General features: G+C 40.7%; 1 protein-coding gene across 1 annotated transcript in view; it reads right to left on the reverse strand.

Moving 5' to 3' along the window:
* DPYS (dihydropyrimidinase) overlaps positions 1 to 17,382 on the reverse strand; it is a 61,470-nt gene that overhangs the window by 15,861 nt on the left and 28,227 nt on the right. The window contains exons 5-7 of the mRNA XM_020783451.3: positions 13,508 to 13,664; positions 11,400 to 11,541; positions 10,249 to 10,391 (exon numbers count right to left, since the gene is read on the reverse strand). Coding sequence (XP_020639110.3) covers positions 10,249 to 10,391; positions 11,400 to 11,541; positions 13,508 to 13,664 — 442 coding nt within the window. The remainder of the gene's footprint in view (positions 1 to 10,248; positions 10,392 to 11,399; positions 11,542 to 13,507; positions 13,665 to 17,382) is intronic.

The raw sequence follows: 17,382 nt of genomic DNA on the forward strand, positions 1-17,382 counted from the left end.
TGGACCATAAAGAATTCTGACCGCCGAAGAATTGATGCCTTTGAATTGTGGTGCTGGAGGAGACTCTTGAGAGTCCCCTGGACTGCAAAGAGAACAAACCTATCCATTTTGAAGGAAATCAACCCTGAGTGTTCACTGGAAGATCCTGAAGCTGAGGCTCCAATAGTGGTTGTTGCGGGTTTTTTGGGCTCCAATACTTTGGCCATCTCATGAGAAGACTCCCTGGAAAAGCCCCTGATGTTGAGAAAGTGTGAAGGCAAGAGGAGACGGGGAAGACAGAGGATGATATGGTTGAAGCTACCAACTGAAACTACCAACATGAATATGACCAAACTCCGGGAGGCAGTGGAAGACAGGAGGGCCTGGCATGCTCTGGTCCATGGAGTCACAAAGAGTCGGACATGACTAAATGACTAAACAACAACAAAAATACTTTAGTAAGTTAAAATTTAATTTATTACCGAACAGGAATGTTTCTAGAGCTCAGCTGTCTTGGGAAGAAGGGATGGATCTGTCAGCATTTATATTTTAAATATGTATTAAGATATCTTGGCTGTACTATGAAATATACTAATTCCTCCTTTTAAAAAAATACTGTAGTTTAAAGTTGGCCTCTCGGAATCCTAGGTAATAGCTACAACAGCTATAACGTCTCCCTAGGCATGCAAACAAAGCACAAAAGAGTCATCACTGATTTAAAAGAGAGAGAGCTTTGACATTTCTGGAGGGCTCCACTCAATAAAGTTTCACATCAGACTGTTTTCTCTTATCATTGACAACTTCATTGCTGAAGCGCATTACCAGGAAACTGCTGAAAGTTCCTGCAATTACTTTGAATGTCTGTCTAATATTGATTATTCAGCTAATGGCAAAAGCTTCTGAATTCCATTTGCCAATTTATAATTTACAATCCCCAGCACCTGTTTTGACTACTCGAGTGCGTGCAAACAACAAGGAGGCGTGGGTCAGGCAGCTGCATTACAAAAACAGAGAGAGACTTCAAAGCTTGCCTCATCCGAGCTCAGTTCAGGTGGGGAAAAATACCTTTTTCTTAAGGAACATTGCTACAGTGCCAGAAACATTTTGATTAATTTTTCATGCCATTTTATGTAAGGATAAGGTACTGAAAAGCTGAGGAAAGGCATTATTCAAATATTAATGTAATTATGAGTAACGTAACGATCAAAGCTATTGTAGCAGACTAGAGAATAATGTTTTGGCTGTATGAAGGATATCTGCAGCAAAGAAGAGGCTGTGGCCATTCTTTAAATTGTGTCTCAGCAAAATGAGCTGCACGTGAAACAGGATTTTAGCGACACAGACAATTCCTTCAGCTCTGCTTCAGATTTACAGATGACCCCATTATTTATTTATTTATTTATTTATTTATTTATTTATTTATTTATTTATTTATTTATTTATTTATTTATTTATTTATTTATTTATTTATTTATTTATTTATTTATTTATATCCCGCCTATCTAGTCCCTCAGGACCAGCCTGCATACAAATGTAGGCTTGGGTCCAGATTTTGAAAAGTTTTACAGTACTTGTTTCCCTCAGCTGTCTCTGTTTTCTCTGAGCCTAGCCACAATCTTCATAGGAGGCATGAGGAAAATAGTCTTTCTCAGGACATGGCTATTGTTCCTCGCTACTCTAGCTGTAGTGCAAAGTACCTGAGGATTTGCTCTTCAATTGGCAGTGAAAAGGCATGCATTTTGCAAAGTACTGGACTGATATAACTGGTTGAATTTTTGGACTTCCATTTGGGGAAAGCTGGCTACAGAGACTGCCAGGAAGAGTACCTGCCTTGCAAATTGACTGCTCCACTCTGGGGTACCGGCATGATTCTCTCTGCCTCACAAAACCATATTTTCTGCACTTCAGAACACAAAAGATAACAGGAAGAGTGAGGATGGGAACCAGAAACCATAACCAGCCTGACTTGGATTCAAAAGCAGATTTTGAAAATGTAGCCTAGTACCCCTGTATTAATGGCAGTGCATACGACTTAAGGCCAGTTCATACGCTGCTTGGATCATGGGGGGAAATGTACACAGAGTCTCATGCAAACCAGCTTTGTGCATGCGCTGCAACCTGTAGCAGACAGCTTTCTACAGCACTCTTTGTTCTCGAAGGACAGAGATTTGTGTACCACACAGCCTGCCCTGCATGCTCTACATTAGCCTCCTACCCTCTGTTTTTGAGAGCATCCCTATTATATTTCCTGCATGAAAGCAACACGGTCTTCATCTTTGCCTCAGACAGCATAATCTTGTGGCTGTTGGTGTAGCTGCTGTTGTTTTGACTTGTATACAGTGGGGTCTTGACTTGAGAACTTAATCCGTATTGGAAGGCGGTTCTCAAGTCAAAAAGTTCTCAAGTGAAATCTGCATTTCCCATAGGAATGCATTGAAAACCATTTAATCCGTATCTGCTCTTTTCCGTCCATAGAAACTAATGGGAAGCTGCTATTCCACCTTTGACCACTAGAGGTGGATATTTTGTTTCTTTTTTTCTTAGGTCAAGAAAGGTTCAGGGAAGGCAGGGAAAATACAGTCCAGGCAGTACAGTACCAGGCAGTCCGAAGACTGTCTCCCAATCCACTCTCTAAACGCTGGGAGGAGTGAGGAAGCAGACAGGCACCCTTTTCACTGGCCAACAGTGAACTGAAAGTTCACTTTTTGCACTTTCCCTGCCTCCCACGTGGGTTTTTTCAGTTCTTAACTCAAATCTAAGTACTTAAGTCAAGTCAATATTTTCCTATGAGAGCGGTTCTTAAGTCAAAATGTTCTTAACTCAAGCCGTTCTTAAGTCAAGACCCCACTGTATTGCTCCATAGTGCTTGGAGCACCCTCTGGCCAGTTTACAATTACAATTATGTAAACAACAACTCTCTTGGTCTTTGTGCAAAGTCTTCATTGCCTTAGGCAGCATAATGTCTTCGGGCAGCTCTGATGCGGTGCTACTGTAAGCCAACTTATTCAGAAAGTACTAGAAGTGAGTTAAATGGGACTTGTTACCGTGTAAGAGTGCAGAAGACTGCCAGCTTCAATCTTCTTAAGATTTGTTGTCTTTTACTAGTGACTGGTATGCCACTAGCATGCCAGTCTAGCAAAATCAGACATTTCTGTTTCATTCCTTTACAGTTGACAAAGTACAACCATCCAGCTATTTAGCAAGCAAGCAAGGAAAGAGAGGACTTTTTAGACCAGCAGGAAAGGATATGGAAAAGGAAAGTCATAGCTACCAAGGAATCAGTCTGTCTGTACAACAGAACTGGAAAATGTGTTAGACTGGCAAGAAAATGATACAGCACTCTCCCCCCCCCCTTTAAATGACTAGGAATTTGCTCTCTGCAGAAAGTAGCTGACATTTTGTGAGACAGAGAAAATACACACAGCGTTCACAGAGACAATGACTTCTGCTCTCTTTTTTTGTTCATCCTTTTATCTAAAGTAGAAGAGTATGCAGGTTGAAAAACCATGATCTTTCTTTGCGTGCAAAAGAAATTTAGTACCATAAAATCTCCTCCATGGAATTAACATAAATATAGAAATACAAGAAACGAATAACCCACTTCTCTAGATGGCAGACAAGTAATTAAAAGAAAAAGATGGGATTACTATGGAAGTAATATTTAGCTGCTATATTTAGCACCATTAATTCCAGACAGTGGGCATTGTCCTATTTATTAGAGTATGAAATTACAGGCTAAGAAAATACTGTACCACTGTGTATGTCAGGAAAAGCTATACACATGCATGATAAATACCATCTATAAAACTCTCCTGCATAGCACGTTGATACAGAGCTGACTGGAAAAAGAAAGTACATCTGTATCCCATTATTTGTTTTAAACGTAGTGGCACAACGACTGGCTAAAAGGAATCTTGTGGCAGCTTAAAGGCTAACATGTCTGGAGCCCATTTCTTCAGATGCAATCCACAAAAGCTTATGCCAAATAAAATGTGTCAGTCTCCAAGGTGCCACAGAACTATACGCAATGGCTGAAATCTTGTTGCTATGCAATTCATAACATCTGGTCTCTTCCTACCTGGCTATTAGAGTCCCCACCATGATCCTCAAGCATGCACCAAGCCAGCATGCACACCCTTAAAATAGTGGCAAAGTTCCTTCCTTCCTTCCTTCCTTCCTTCCTTCCTTCCTTCCTTCCTTCCTTCCTTCCTTCCTTCCTTCCTTCCTTCCTTCCTTCCTTCCTTCTGGGAATGGATTAAATGTTACTAATTGTATAACACTTAGAAACAGGATTTCAGCCAGTGTCTTTGGTGTATAAAATTTGGGAGTGAGGAGATAAATATAAATGGAGCCCTGCCAGAACCCCACCTCCAGCATCCTGCCAACTTCATGAAGCTTGATGTTTGCTGCATTTTTTCCACTCCTCTCTTTCACTTCTTTTCTGGGCATCCATTACAATCCCCATAAACACATTCAGAGAGTATGTAAGACAGTTGAAAATGACAGAGCCAAGAATTAGTAATGTGAAACTGGGTATGGATTATCACTCGGACTTCACTACCCAAAACTGCTTCATAGTTTCCTTTTATGTTTCTGGTCCTGCCACTTTTCTTTTGAGTCTGGCCATAGCCAGTTTTGTTCAGTTGTTGTTGTTGTTGTTTCTGTTTAAATACAGCATTTCAAAGGCTGCATTATGTTTATTTCCATGTAACATATATTCTAAAATATATTGAAGATTCATTCTAAATCGGTGATGACATAACAAGTCACAGGCATAACAGGAAATAAAGAGAAGGACTGTGGATCAATCTGTTTCAAGAATGTTCAAGGATTTCTCCAAGGAGAGTGTGTGTAACACACTTTGTGGAAGAAAGTTGCCGAGAGCTTAAGATACAGGATGCAGCAGCCATGATCTAAATTGTACTCATAAACTGGAGTCAGCTTTGGAAAGGCAGCCAAGAATTATGCAGATTTCAGCTTATGTCTGCATCTTTTCAATCATGAATGATTTATAGCTTTGTAGATGGCAACATCAAAGGGACAGCTACCATGTCAAGAAAGCCTCTTCACACCCTCTAGTGAGTATGCGAGGTAATTCCACCAGGTTTTGATCTGCTTTAGGCCCAGGAGAGGCTTAATTGGAAATTGCAAATGATCAGAAATTTCTTGCAGCTTTGAAAACTCTATCCCCAAGCCTGGAACAGTTTAAAATTACCTCCCTGTCCCCTAGAGGTCGAAAGAGAGCCTTCTTTACTATTTTTTTTTAAATTGGGGAGAATGATGGAGCACAGGGGTGGCCTTGGGGTATGATGGCACCACTGGATCTTTGGCCCATGGGCTGCTGCATCAATATTTGCTCTGTTCTCATGCACCTGTGAAACCTTCCCTCCTATTCCTTTTACCTAATCAAAGTCACATCTCCTCTCACCTGCTATTCTAGATCTCTTCACAGAATCACATGTCTGAATCACAGATCTGTCCATGAAACATTTACTTGCACCCAAAGTTCATGATATATCAAAATGGGCACAGAACAGCACCTTTTCAAGACTTCTCAAGATGCTTCTTCAAATAAATACATTGAATGGATTTTTTTTTTTTCAAAAAAGAAAAGCTATATTTTTCAGTGCTGGGAGCCATGATCCACAGTCCTTCTCTTAGTTTCCTCTTATGTCTGTGACTTGTTACGTCATCTCTGATTTAGAATGAATCTTCAAAACACAGCCTGCAAAAGGTCAACAAACTCTACCCAGATACAAGGATCGGTGATCACTGCACACAAAAGACCAACTAACGACACCTACCAATCACAGTGACAGACAATCTCTCCCTCTTATCACAATACACCAACAACAAAAAACACGCTGATCACCACAATCACCCATCTCCTAGAAAGGACAAAAGCTGATCCCACAGCTATAAATACTCAACTATCAAAAACAAACAAACAAACAAAAACAAACAAAAAAAAACAACCACCCTGCACCATTGCACAGAGTTCTGAAGATGCTGGCCACAGAGACTGGCGAAACATTAGGAAGAGCAACCTTCAGAACACGGCAAAAGAGCCCAAAAAGCCCACAACAACCGTCAGATCCTGGCCGTGAAAGCCTTCAAGAATACATTATACAAGAAATGTCACAATGGGTTTTTGTGTGTGTTTAAAAGTGAACTAGACAACTCACACCTTCAACACATTCCTCTTCTCCCAGATCTTCTCTAAACAGGTGATATATTTAATGTGTCATGTAAAAAAGCTGTTCTGCAGTTCATAAATACACAACATGAAGAGTCTTTTGATGTCTAAGTGCAATTCAATGAATATTTTAGTAGAAGCATTTCCTGAATTGACAGAGAAAAAAGGCATTTCTGTTCCACTCATTCGTTTTAAAACTGACTTGCTACAATCTCTCTTCAAATGCATTTTGTAAAAAAAAATCTGTCAGAATGGTCCAAATATACCATAAACTATTATTCAGCAAGTTGTATTTCTACATCCACATTATAACATGAACACATCTTAAGCTGTGACTACATTGACAAATACTTCTGGATTTGGTCTGCAGTTAGAACAGATAAATTTGAAATATTTTTCAATGACCACACAGTGCAAAGGTCAATGTGAATCAACCTGACCATTTCTGCGTCTGATTCAGAGTCCCCCCCCTTGCTGCTGGGGGGCTTCTACTTTTTAAAAGCTGCATGATTTGGTATTTTTTTCTGTGTGGTTGTTTGTGACTGCGTTTAGTGTTAGATCACGTTATCACTTCATTGATGCATTAGTTTAGTGCTAAATGATCACTGCAAATAAAAAATAATAAGAAAGAAAAGCCAGGGATTGCCAAGTGGGCCATATCAAGGGAAGAGGGGCTGTGGGCACATATCAAATCACATTGAATTGAGAGCCATAGTGGGCATTGTGGACATAGTGTCCATAGTGGACATTGACACCAGAACAATTGGAGTCTTTGTGTGATCAACTAAACCAAATACAACTGCTGTAGTCAGAGGAAGTGGACTTACCCATGAAAGCTCACATTAAAATATTGCAGTTAGTCTTTAAGTCTTTAGTCTTTAAGGTGTCACAACATGTATTTATTTTTTTCTTTTTCTTTTATGTTTGCTTGATAGACCAGCACATACTAATATGGTTACCTCTTCTAAAATCATAAAAGGGACTGCAAATCAAGTTGCAGCACATACCTGGATTGCTTTGATTCAACTTGCCAATGTAATCACACCCTCACATGAACACTGAGACCCGAAATGCATCAAAGATAACTTAATTAATCTTAAAACTGCAAAGCTAGAAGAGACACTACAGATCATCAACTCCAGCCTCTGTCAAGGAGGTACAATGGAGAATCAAATTTCCTACCTCTGACTTCACTGCCAGATACCAAAACCACTGAACTATCCAGCCATTCTTAAATTTGCCTCTGTTTAAATAGCAATATCTCTCACAACCTTGGATGAGTCCCGCTAAAGCCAGCAGTTGTTATTTCTGAGTCTAGTCCTGCACTGTCAATTCCATAGACATTTATTTTACATAAAGGTGTTAGTTAATTTACAGCATGATTTCAGTGGTTGCAGCACAAGTCAGACAATAAATATTCAGAAGATAGTCCTATAGCTGCTTTTCTATATCTAGATCACAGAAAACTGGAAAAATTACTTTTTGGACTGTAACTCCTGGAATGTGTACCTTCACATAATCTACTTGTACATAATCTAAATGTAGAAGAGGTGATCGTTATATTTAGACCATTAAAAATTAAACGTTCAGTGTATGCTTTTGTGAATAAGTTTACTCTCTCAGTCAAGGTGCAGAAAAAAAAATAACGACCCAAAATCGTCACGGCAAAAGTCTGCCAGGCATATTATTTAGATGAGGCTCAGAGCTGGCTTCAACCTGTTTGGGGGTGTGTGCCATATGGATGGAGTTTCCACTCATCCTCCACAGTAGGGGGTAGTCTGAGTTTGTTATTAGGGTATGACAGCTCTGAATGTCTTGTGTATTCTATTGTATATAGCACTTGATATTTTCCCCTTCTAGTGTCACAATATTCATAGACCTTTTTCATAAGAATGTCTAAAGCTTCTCGTCAGGTTTCCAACGGAAGTCCCTTAATTCTCCCCAGTCATGTACCAACATCATCCGGACAACCATCATTTCTTGCATTTAGATCCTGCAAGAACCTACTGCATCTTGGAGTGCAGAACTAAATGGCAACACATATTGATGCTGAATGTTTTTCTTTCAAATGTGCAAACTACTTCTTTGTCTGTAACTTTGCATAAAGTAGTATTTATCACTTGATTTCTGCAGTACCAAGTGATAGCTGCCATGGAGCCCGTTGAGGAAAAGATACCAGGAAATAATCATCAGATGATATTCCACGCGGCTGAAAGCTATCAGTTGGCTTTTAAATGCTTCTTTTAAGCCATGTGCTCGCTCTCCTGGTAAAGAGGAAGGTCAAACTAGTTGGCATCCCAATCTTTTTCATGGTGACTCAAAGCTTCCCTGTTTGTACAGGCATTTTAACTTGTTCATCTAATCTCCATATTTTATGTGTTTATTGCACTTTTATGGGGTTTACTATTATGCTTTATTGTTTTTATTTTATATTATATTGTGAATTTGAACATCTGCTAGCACACTATGCTACTATCCATGAAGGCTGGCTTTAAAATATATATATTTTAAAAATACACAAACAAACCGTTAGAAATAGAAGTTCCCAAGTTGCTCATCATTTCTGTTATACTGAATCTGAAGTTATTAAGTCAACATAGTAGATAGAAGGGCTGGATAGAGGCTTAGAGTTGCCCTTCCTCCATCAATTATTGAGTTTATTTAAGAAATGACAAAATGGAAGTCTTATTCAATGAACCCGACTCCCAGAAGGAGAGATGAATCTCTGTAATCATAAGCAAATTCAGAGGAGACCAAGCCTCTGGAAAGCAATAGCAGCAGTATTTGATAATGCCTATTTGTGGGAGATACTGAGGTCCGTATGCTGGCTCATCCTTCCTTGAAGTGTGTTTCTTCTAGTTTAATGAGCCAGGAAAAGAGGGGAGAGGTACTGTAAGATCTGCTCAGGAACAATATAAAGTTGGTTACTTTTGATGCACAATGTCTCCCAAACATCTCAAAAGTCCTCAAACTTCAGACATCACAATCAAAATCAGTTATGTGAAATATAGTATATGTAGGCAGATTTGCTCAACTGAAATGAGGACGGGGTACACATTTTTATTCAAAGTTGTTAATAACACTACATTTGGTACTTGTTCATGTAGGGAATTATTAATACTGTGGTCTACATATCTACTCAGAAGGAAGACCCATTGAGTTCCACAAGGCTTACTCCCTAGTAGCTATGTTTCTCAGACAGAACACAAAAAGGCAAATGTCATCTTTCCCAGAGATTTAGTGAGAGCAACAGGCCAGGCAGAATGGTACCACATAGTCTCTGCACACAGCCTGATAAGTACAGCATATTCTTCCATCATATACTGTTTGGGATGGAACGATATGGAGACAAGTGCTCTGAAAGTCTGCAAGTTCAGAAGTTGCTTTTCTGAACTTGCAGAACACTGGTCAACTTAACTCCACACTGGCTACCATGATTGACAGAGGTTCTTATATAAGAGTCTAACTGGAGACTAGCCAGACAGACAGAACCTGGGACCTTCCATGTGCAAAGCATGGATTCTACCACTGACTTATGACCTTCGCTTTTTGCACAAATGAAGAGTCTGAGTAGCAGAAACTCCAGATTCCAGTAAGAACCACTTTAAGTATTGACAACCATTCTCAAATCATCCCTAGGCTGGTTCTGGAGTGGTACACAGCTGGTCTTTTCCCTTAGCCTAGGAATGACTACCTACAGCATGGCTGATTGCTAATGTATTCTCAGCAAAATATGTGATGCCTGGGTGAACCATTTAGATATTTTTAGGCATAAGCATAAGATAGTCCATAATTGCCTGGGGGGATATTTTTAATCACTCCCCATCTACAGGAAAATAGCAATTAGTGTGAAAGTACAAGCGTTGTTGTTTTCCTATGCGGTCAGCAGTCCAAATTGATTTTTAAAAAAATGTTCTGACCAGACAAAGCTCTTTGCATAGATATGCTGTGGCTAAGACCAAATATCCTGTGAATAATACAGCAGGATGTCATCCCATCATTCAGGATTTATATGTAAAAAAATTCCATTCTAGGATAGACCAATGGGTTGTGATTACTCGGGCCATACATACCTTGTAGCTTTGGGATCCCAAATGACAATGTCAGCATCAGAGCCCACTGCTATTCTCCCCTTTCTTGGGTACAGGTTAAAGATTTTAGCAGCATTTGTGCTGGTAACTGCTACATATCTATTTTCATCCATTTTGCCGCTATGCTGCAAAACAATGTAAGGAAAGCCAAGAATGTGTATTAATAAGGAAGGGAACACACAGGTTTGCTGTAAGCAAACCAATTGGCAAACACACACACACACATACATACACACATGCACATAGACACATTCCACTTAATTCTAACCCAGAAATTGGCTGCACAGAATATTTTTGATGACAAAATATGCAACTTTTAACAATGTGCCAAAGAAAGCAAAGCATCAAAGGAATAAGGATGTAAGAATGTAAGGCTAATCCAGCAGTCTGTTTATATCAGCATTTGTTTTGCACAGATGCCCATGGAAAGTACTTAAGCAGAACATAAATGCATCAGCAGTGTCCACACATATTCCCCTCCAACTGATATTCAGAGGCATACTACTGTGGTTCTGGATACACACCATCAGGACTACTAACCATTGCTAGATTTATTGATCTATGTAACAATTTTGAAATGTCTTTTCCCTCCATGACCAACTATCTAGATAGCTATCCAGATGTACATATAATTTGCTTCAATCATCAATTCAGATGGAGAATACAGTCAATAAATCAAAAGAATACAGTGGGGTCTTGACTTGAGAACTTAATCCGTATTGGAAGGCAGTTCTCAAGTCAAAAAGTCTGTAGGTCAAGTCTCCATTGACCTACAGTGCATTGAAAACCGATTAATCCCGTAACAGGCCGTTTTTGCTCCATTTTGGTTTTTTTCTGATCTGTAAGTCAATTCTCAGGCTGCAAGTCAAACCTAAATTTTGTGGCCAGAGAAGTCTGTAACTCAAAAAGTCTGTAAGTCAAGCCGTCTGTAAAATGGAACAAAAACGGCCTGTTACGGGATTAATCGGTTTTCAATGCACTGTAGGTCAATGGAGACTTGACTTACAGACTTTTTGACTTGAGAACCGCCTTCCAATACGGATTAAGTTCTCAAGTCAAGACCCCACTGTACTGCCACTTAATTGGCTATCCAAGTCTCTCCAAGGTCTAACAGCAAAAGAAACCCCACTCACCACTCCTTTTTCCCATATAACTGACATCCGGTCCTCTACACCGTTCACACCATTCGGGATCTTTGTGAAATCATCTTTCCCCAAAGCCTTCTGGCAGATGTCAAAGGTGCAGTTATCTGTCCCAGTCACAGTTAAGTCATCACTAAAATGGAAAGGATTAAGTTATATCCCTTCTTCTCCCAATACAAAGACCAAGACAGCTGACAAGATGGTTAAAATATATATATACTGTATATATACATTAGCCAGAGTCCAGTCACCCACAACAGGCTTCGGTGCGGTACAGAGCCCAGTGAGGGATGGGAAGGAGAAATCCTATTACAGAAGTAGAGTTCTGTGAGCATAACTCTATGGCAATTTTGGTTACAATGCTTGCTGAACTCCCAAAAGGTTTTAAGAGCATACGAACACTGTTATTCCAGGAAATCCGTAATAATTTAGAAGTTAACTCTTTGTGCCAGTGTTTAAAAAAATTAAGATGGCAACTTCCTGTTCCTTAGCAAATAATTATATGCACGTCAAATTTCTACACAGCCCAAAGAGTACTGTGTACCATGTGTAGGAGTACTATAGCCAGTGATCACTGCAGTTTCAAGGCTAGAAAGAAAGGCTTCTTTAGCTGTTATAGCTCTATCAAAGCTTGGAATGTTAGGCACGAGAATTAATTCATTGGGATTACATGCTAGAAAAGGGGAGAGTGATTCATTGCGGCTACCGAGTGTTTAAACCTGAACGTATTTAATTTGTTCAATCAATGTTATTAGTTTGTTATAGGTTTTACATAAAGAATGGCATATATAGGTTGCCACAACTGTTATGGGTTCCTTCAAAATTGCTCTTTTTTTGGTTCATTTAGAGTTGCCACATTTTCCCACTGCCACATTATTTTCCAGGACCATAAATCCTGTAATACAGTGGTCTCCAACCTTGGGCCTCCAGATGTTCTTGGACTACAACTCCCAGAAGCCTTCACCACCACCTCTGCTGGTCAGGATTTCTGGGAGTTGAAGTCCAAGAACATCTGGAGGCCCAAGGTTGGGGACCACTGCTGTAATACACATGTTTGCTAGGGATACTGGTTCCAGTATTTGTGAAAAGGATTATATAGGAAAGGATGTGTGTCCTAACACAGAATCTCATCCTTCTACCCACAGCGAAAGAAATATGCAAATACATTGAACTCTGCATAGCCAATACATTTTTAACCAGTTTCAAAGGCACGTCTTTAGCTGGACATTAAAGCTTTGCCTGGATGTACCTACTGCCTTTTGAAGACACCTGTGCACCTCCCACTGCCGCCTTCTCCTACAGGCTATACAGGTCCAGAAATGCTGCCCATTGACTGTGCTAGTTAGGGCTGGAAGAGTGGCAGTATTGGGAGATGCAGCAAAGGAGAATCTTAGCACGGTTCACTCTTCCAGTAACTAGCCTCCCATGTTATGGAGTCAGTTCCTGGAATGGAAGAGCTGCAGACCTTGCCTTTTGATCATCATGATATGCGGCTGATATTTTAATATTGTTTACTGAAGTTGTATTTATAGGCTCCTTTTCAAGATAATTTTCCAAAATAGCTTACTTTAAAAGAAACGTTTTTCAGCAACGGTAAAATATAATAGCCAGAATATTGTTATGTAATATTTTGTGAACAGAAAGAAATTGCCCAAGCATCTGTCATGCTCCCAGTTTGTAACCCAGTGCATGATATGGATATGTCCAAACATACAACAGCCAGCCAGAATGATTGCACACATCAGCTGCGCAATTGTGTGTTGTGCAAACCAAGTAGGATTTGGATATAAATAATGCATTAAAATACATGTAATATAATGATGATGATGATGATGATGATGATGATGATGATGATGATGATGATGATGATGATGATGATGATGATGATGATGATGATGTGCTAACAGTCCAGACTTGGAAAATTTCTCCAGAGAGCAGATTTCACAATAGGGGTTCCACCACTGAGAAGCAGGGTTTCCTTGATGTCCCGCTGTATATTTACTTACAGAAAAAGTGCCATGATTAGGTCTGATATCATTTGTAAACAAGTACTCCCAGTGAGCACCTAAATATTGATAGTAAGTTATCAATGACGTTACTTTGCTAGAAGCTTCATGAGGAAGTCTGGTGTGGAGGGATCTGGCCTCAGTGGTGGGCCCATGACATGTGCTGCAGCATGGGGCCATTCCTTATGCCAGTAGTTTGTGCCATCTGTGCCAAGACCAGCTGCTATAGGCTCCCCATATACAACTTTTCCTGTAGAGAAGCATATACACGAAACTCTTAACTGTTAGAAAGAACAAAGAATGCATCATCATTGCTGGTTTGTAGTACTGTATAGTATAGTACATGGCACTAGAACCAGACTTAGTCATATATAATAATTATGTCCTCTCAAATTGATTCCAGCTTATGGTGACTCTTGTCAGGATATTATAGATAGGAATAGAATGTACTCAGAAGTTTATCTTTTCCTTCTTCTGGGGGCAAGCTGGAACTCTGCAGCTTGCCCAAGGCTACATAGGCTGGTTGTCCACAGTGATGAGTAGAACTACCTCTAACTTCTAGCTTCACAGCCAGGTACCAGGGTAGAACAATTTAAACTGCCAGGATTTAATACAGTCATGACTAATTTATATCTCTCTAATTTCAGTGGGTCTACTCTGAGCATGATTAGCACTGGGTCCAACCCAGGGACATACTGACAAGTTTCTTATCGAGCTTCTGCTGAGTGGAAAGTCCCACTAGCATGCAGGATCGTGCCTCATCTACAGGTACTGCCATTGTCAAACCACAGAGAGATTTCCTTCATGGGGATCAGGATTTGCACAATGGCAACCCTTGTGCAAGTGGCATGACCTTTTCTTACTACACCAGCCAGACTCTGCCCAATGGCAGCTCAGAAGAATACTGACCCTGGTTATAAGATACTTGATTTTAAAAAAACACACATACACACCTAATTTATATGACACACTGATAATGGAGTTACATTCATTATGTAACATTATGTGCATTATGTTACATTATGTTCATTCTCACATGGATTTTTATTACTCAACAATAAAACATTGCCCAGAATTCCTATTTGTTGCACCCGTTGGCGTAGAGCTATTCACGAAACTTTCTGTGGCAAATTGCCACAAGAGGTCAGTGGAGGCATTTTCTACTGCACACTGAGTCCCACAATTTCTGTGCAATAGGAAATGCCCATGCACCGTATCTCCCTCAGCTAAGTAGTCTCTGTAAGAGGAAGATGATCTGCCAGGGCAGAACAGGAATTCAATGGCCTAGCTGGCAGCAGTCTCTCAGAAGCTCAAGAGAGAAAGGCAGAGGTCATTCCTGCAAGGGTGTACTCAGAGGATGAAAGGAGCCTACGAGACATGCTGGGGGTTTGCCTAAAGGAACAACACTGGCTCAGCCTTCAGAGCAGAGGCATTTCAAATGGGCAACTGATAACTAACTGGAAATAGCTGAATGGCTGGGAGAGGCATGCTGAGAGCTATAGTTTTTTGCACTCACAGTTTGGCCTGATCACTGAAGACAGCAGTTTCAACTGATCCGCATCCAACACTATTTCTGCCTGCCTCATCTCCTGGGAACTCCCTACAACCCAGACTGACTGAGGACCATGCTTTTTTCCTGTTGCTCCCTGTTGGACAAGGTGAATCATTTACTGGCTTGAATTCACAGCTTGAACCTTAGAATCCTGGATGACAGCCCATCATTTGCAAATAAGACGGCCCTTGACTATGCTGCCTGCCACTTTTATATTGTTACCTTCCATGTAATGAATAGGATTTGGGCCGGTGTATAAATGAGCCATAAACAAAAAGAGTCATCTTATGTTGCCTCAAACACAATGCTTGTTAATAAGAGTCAATTTACTCACTCACTTGCTAGCCAGTAAGGATAAAATCATCTTGCCCAGTAAAGAACCTTAAAAAAAGAAGGAGCTTTGGAGGACCAAAGCTCCAAGACCACAGACAACAATTTAAATGCAATATTAGAATTTCATCTTCCTCTAAGATCTGATAGTTCAGAAGGTTGCTTACTGTCCTTGTGCTCTTACAGTTAATGGGAGATAGTGGGAAAGGCAAAAGGGGAGCCAAATTAAGAAAAGGGTGAATCGTATGGAAATAGGCCTTGGGATGAATAAAAAAACAGATCCCAATATTCATCAGAGATCGCTGATTCGTTAAATATTCACCCCTTCATATTTGTGGGTTCCGGAGACCCTGATGAATACAAAGGGATGAATATTGCTCCGTTTATATTCATCTTCCATATGATGAGAGGGAATGCAAGCCTTCCGTCTCTTCCTATGGCTTTCCCATTCTGCCTACCAGTCCATCAATCAGCTGATCGGTGGGCCGATAGGCAGCCACCCACACCCACACCCACCCCCTATCCCCCTCCCCTTCCCCTCCCTACCTTAGCTGCCACTACCTCCCCTGCTACCCCCGCACCATAATCGCCGCTGTCGCAGTCTCCAGCATGCCTCTATAGCCATGGCCTGTAGAAAGGGACCCCGGCTGCCCTTTGCAAAGATGGCAGCAGCAGCTTCATTTATGGAAGGAAAGCTGCAGCTGCCATCTTTGCAAAGGGCAGCCTGGATTCCCTTAGTCTGCAAAGACAGCAGCTGCACCTTTCCTACCTTAATGAAGCAACAGCCACCATCTTTGCAAAGGGCAGCCAGTGTCTCTTTCTACAGGTCGTGGTTGCGGAGGCCAGCTGGAGACGGTGGTGATGGCGGTGGCAGCGATTATGGTGGGTGGCATTGGTGGGAGTGGGGGTGAAACATCAGTAGGGTGGTGGGGGTGTCAGTGGCGTGGGGGGACAGCGGGAAAGTCAGTTTTGTTTTAAAAGTAAGCCCCCACTAATCAACAGATAAATTCGTGCTTCGTCGGATCATGGGGCAGCTTCGTGCTTCATGAGTTGATGATTCATGAAGCAGGATGACTCGCCGAAAATGTGAGTCGTCCCCATCTCTAATGGAGAATATTTGGTTTACTCAGCAATCAGTGCTGCACTGAATCTTTGAGCTGTGTAATTCTACATCAAATGCAACTTCTGAATCTGGTATGAGGGCAGCCCTGTGCTAATTTTATATGATACAACTAGATGCCTGGAATCTCTTAGAAGGAAGGTACAGAAATTTCTGTGTCATTTTTAATGTAAAGATCACCCTTGAGACAAAAAAAAAGAAAAGAAAAGGAAGACAACAGTAATGCTCACATTTTAATCACTGCTATATATAATTTAATGGGGCTTGTCATCTGTAACCAACCGTCTGCTCTACAGCCTGGTTAATGTGAAATGGCTTTAATTTTGGATAATGTAGATTGCAATGCTTTAGCTCTTTTTTTTTTTAAGATAAAGAAAAATGCCATGCCTTGAATTTAAGTGTGCTGCTCCACTGACCTACCTGTATGACAAAGGAATCAAACAACTGCTTAACTAGCATATTTAGCTATATACTTCTTCACAGTGCCAGAGGTTATATCTCCCAGAATCTCCTAGCCAGCTGGGGAATTCTGGTAATTGTAGTCCAAGCTCTGCAGAGTGCATATAGTTGAAATATGGAATTCTCTTTTGCAAGATGTAATGCTTCAAGGGTCAGGACAGTAGCATTCCATTGTCTTAGACTGAAAGACCAAAACCTGAGAACAAGGTGAGCCTTTGTGATGTCATAGGGGAAGGGCAAGCAATGGGTGGGAAGGGAGCAAGTACAACACACATAGGAACATCTCCATACAGGGGGACTGGTACCAGCTGGGAATGGGTGAAGAATGGTGCCCAGGTTTTAAAGGATCTTCACATTAAAAATCCAACTTGGAAGCCCAGAGATGCACACTAATTAATGAGACTTCAGCCACTGCCCCAGTAGCTGGTCATTCTAGTATGGATGGCCACTAATAATCTTTAATGACTTTCAAGAGGAATTAGGCAAATTCAAAGAAAAAACACCCAC

The sequence above is a fragment of the Pogona vitticeps genome, chromosome 4, assembly GCF_051106095.1.
Source record: "Pogona vitticeps strain Pit_001003342236 chromosome 4, PviZW2.1, whole genome shotgun sequence".
Classification (NCBI taxonomy): Eukaryota; Metazoa; Chordata; class Lepidosauria; order Squamata; family Agamidae; genus Pogona; species Pogona vitticeps.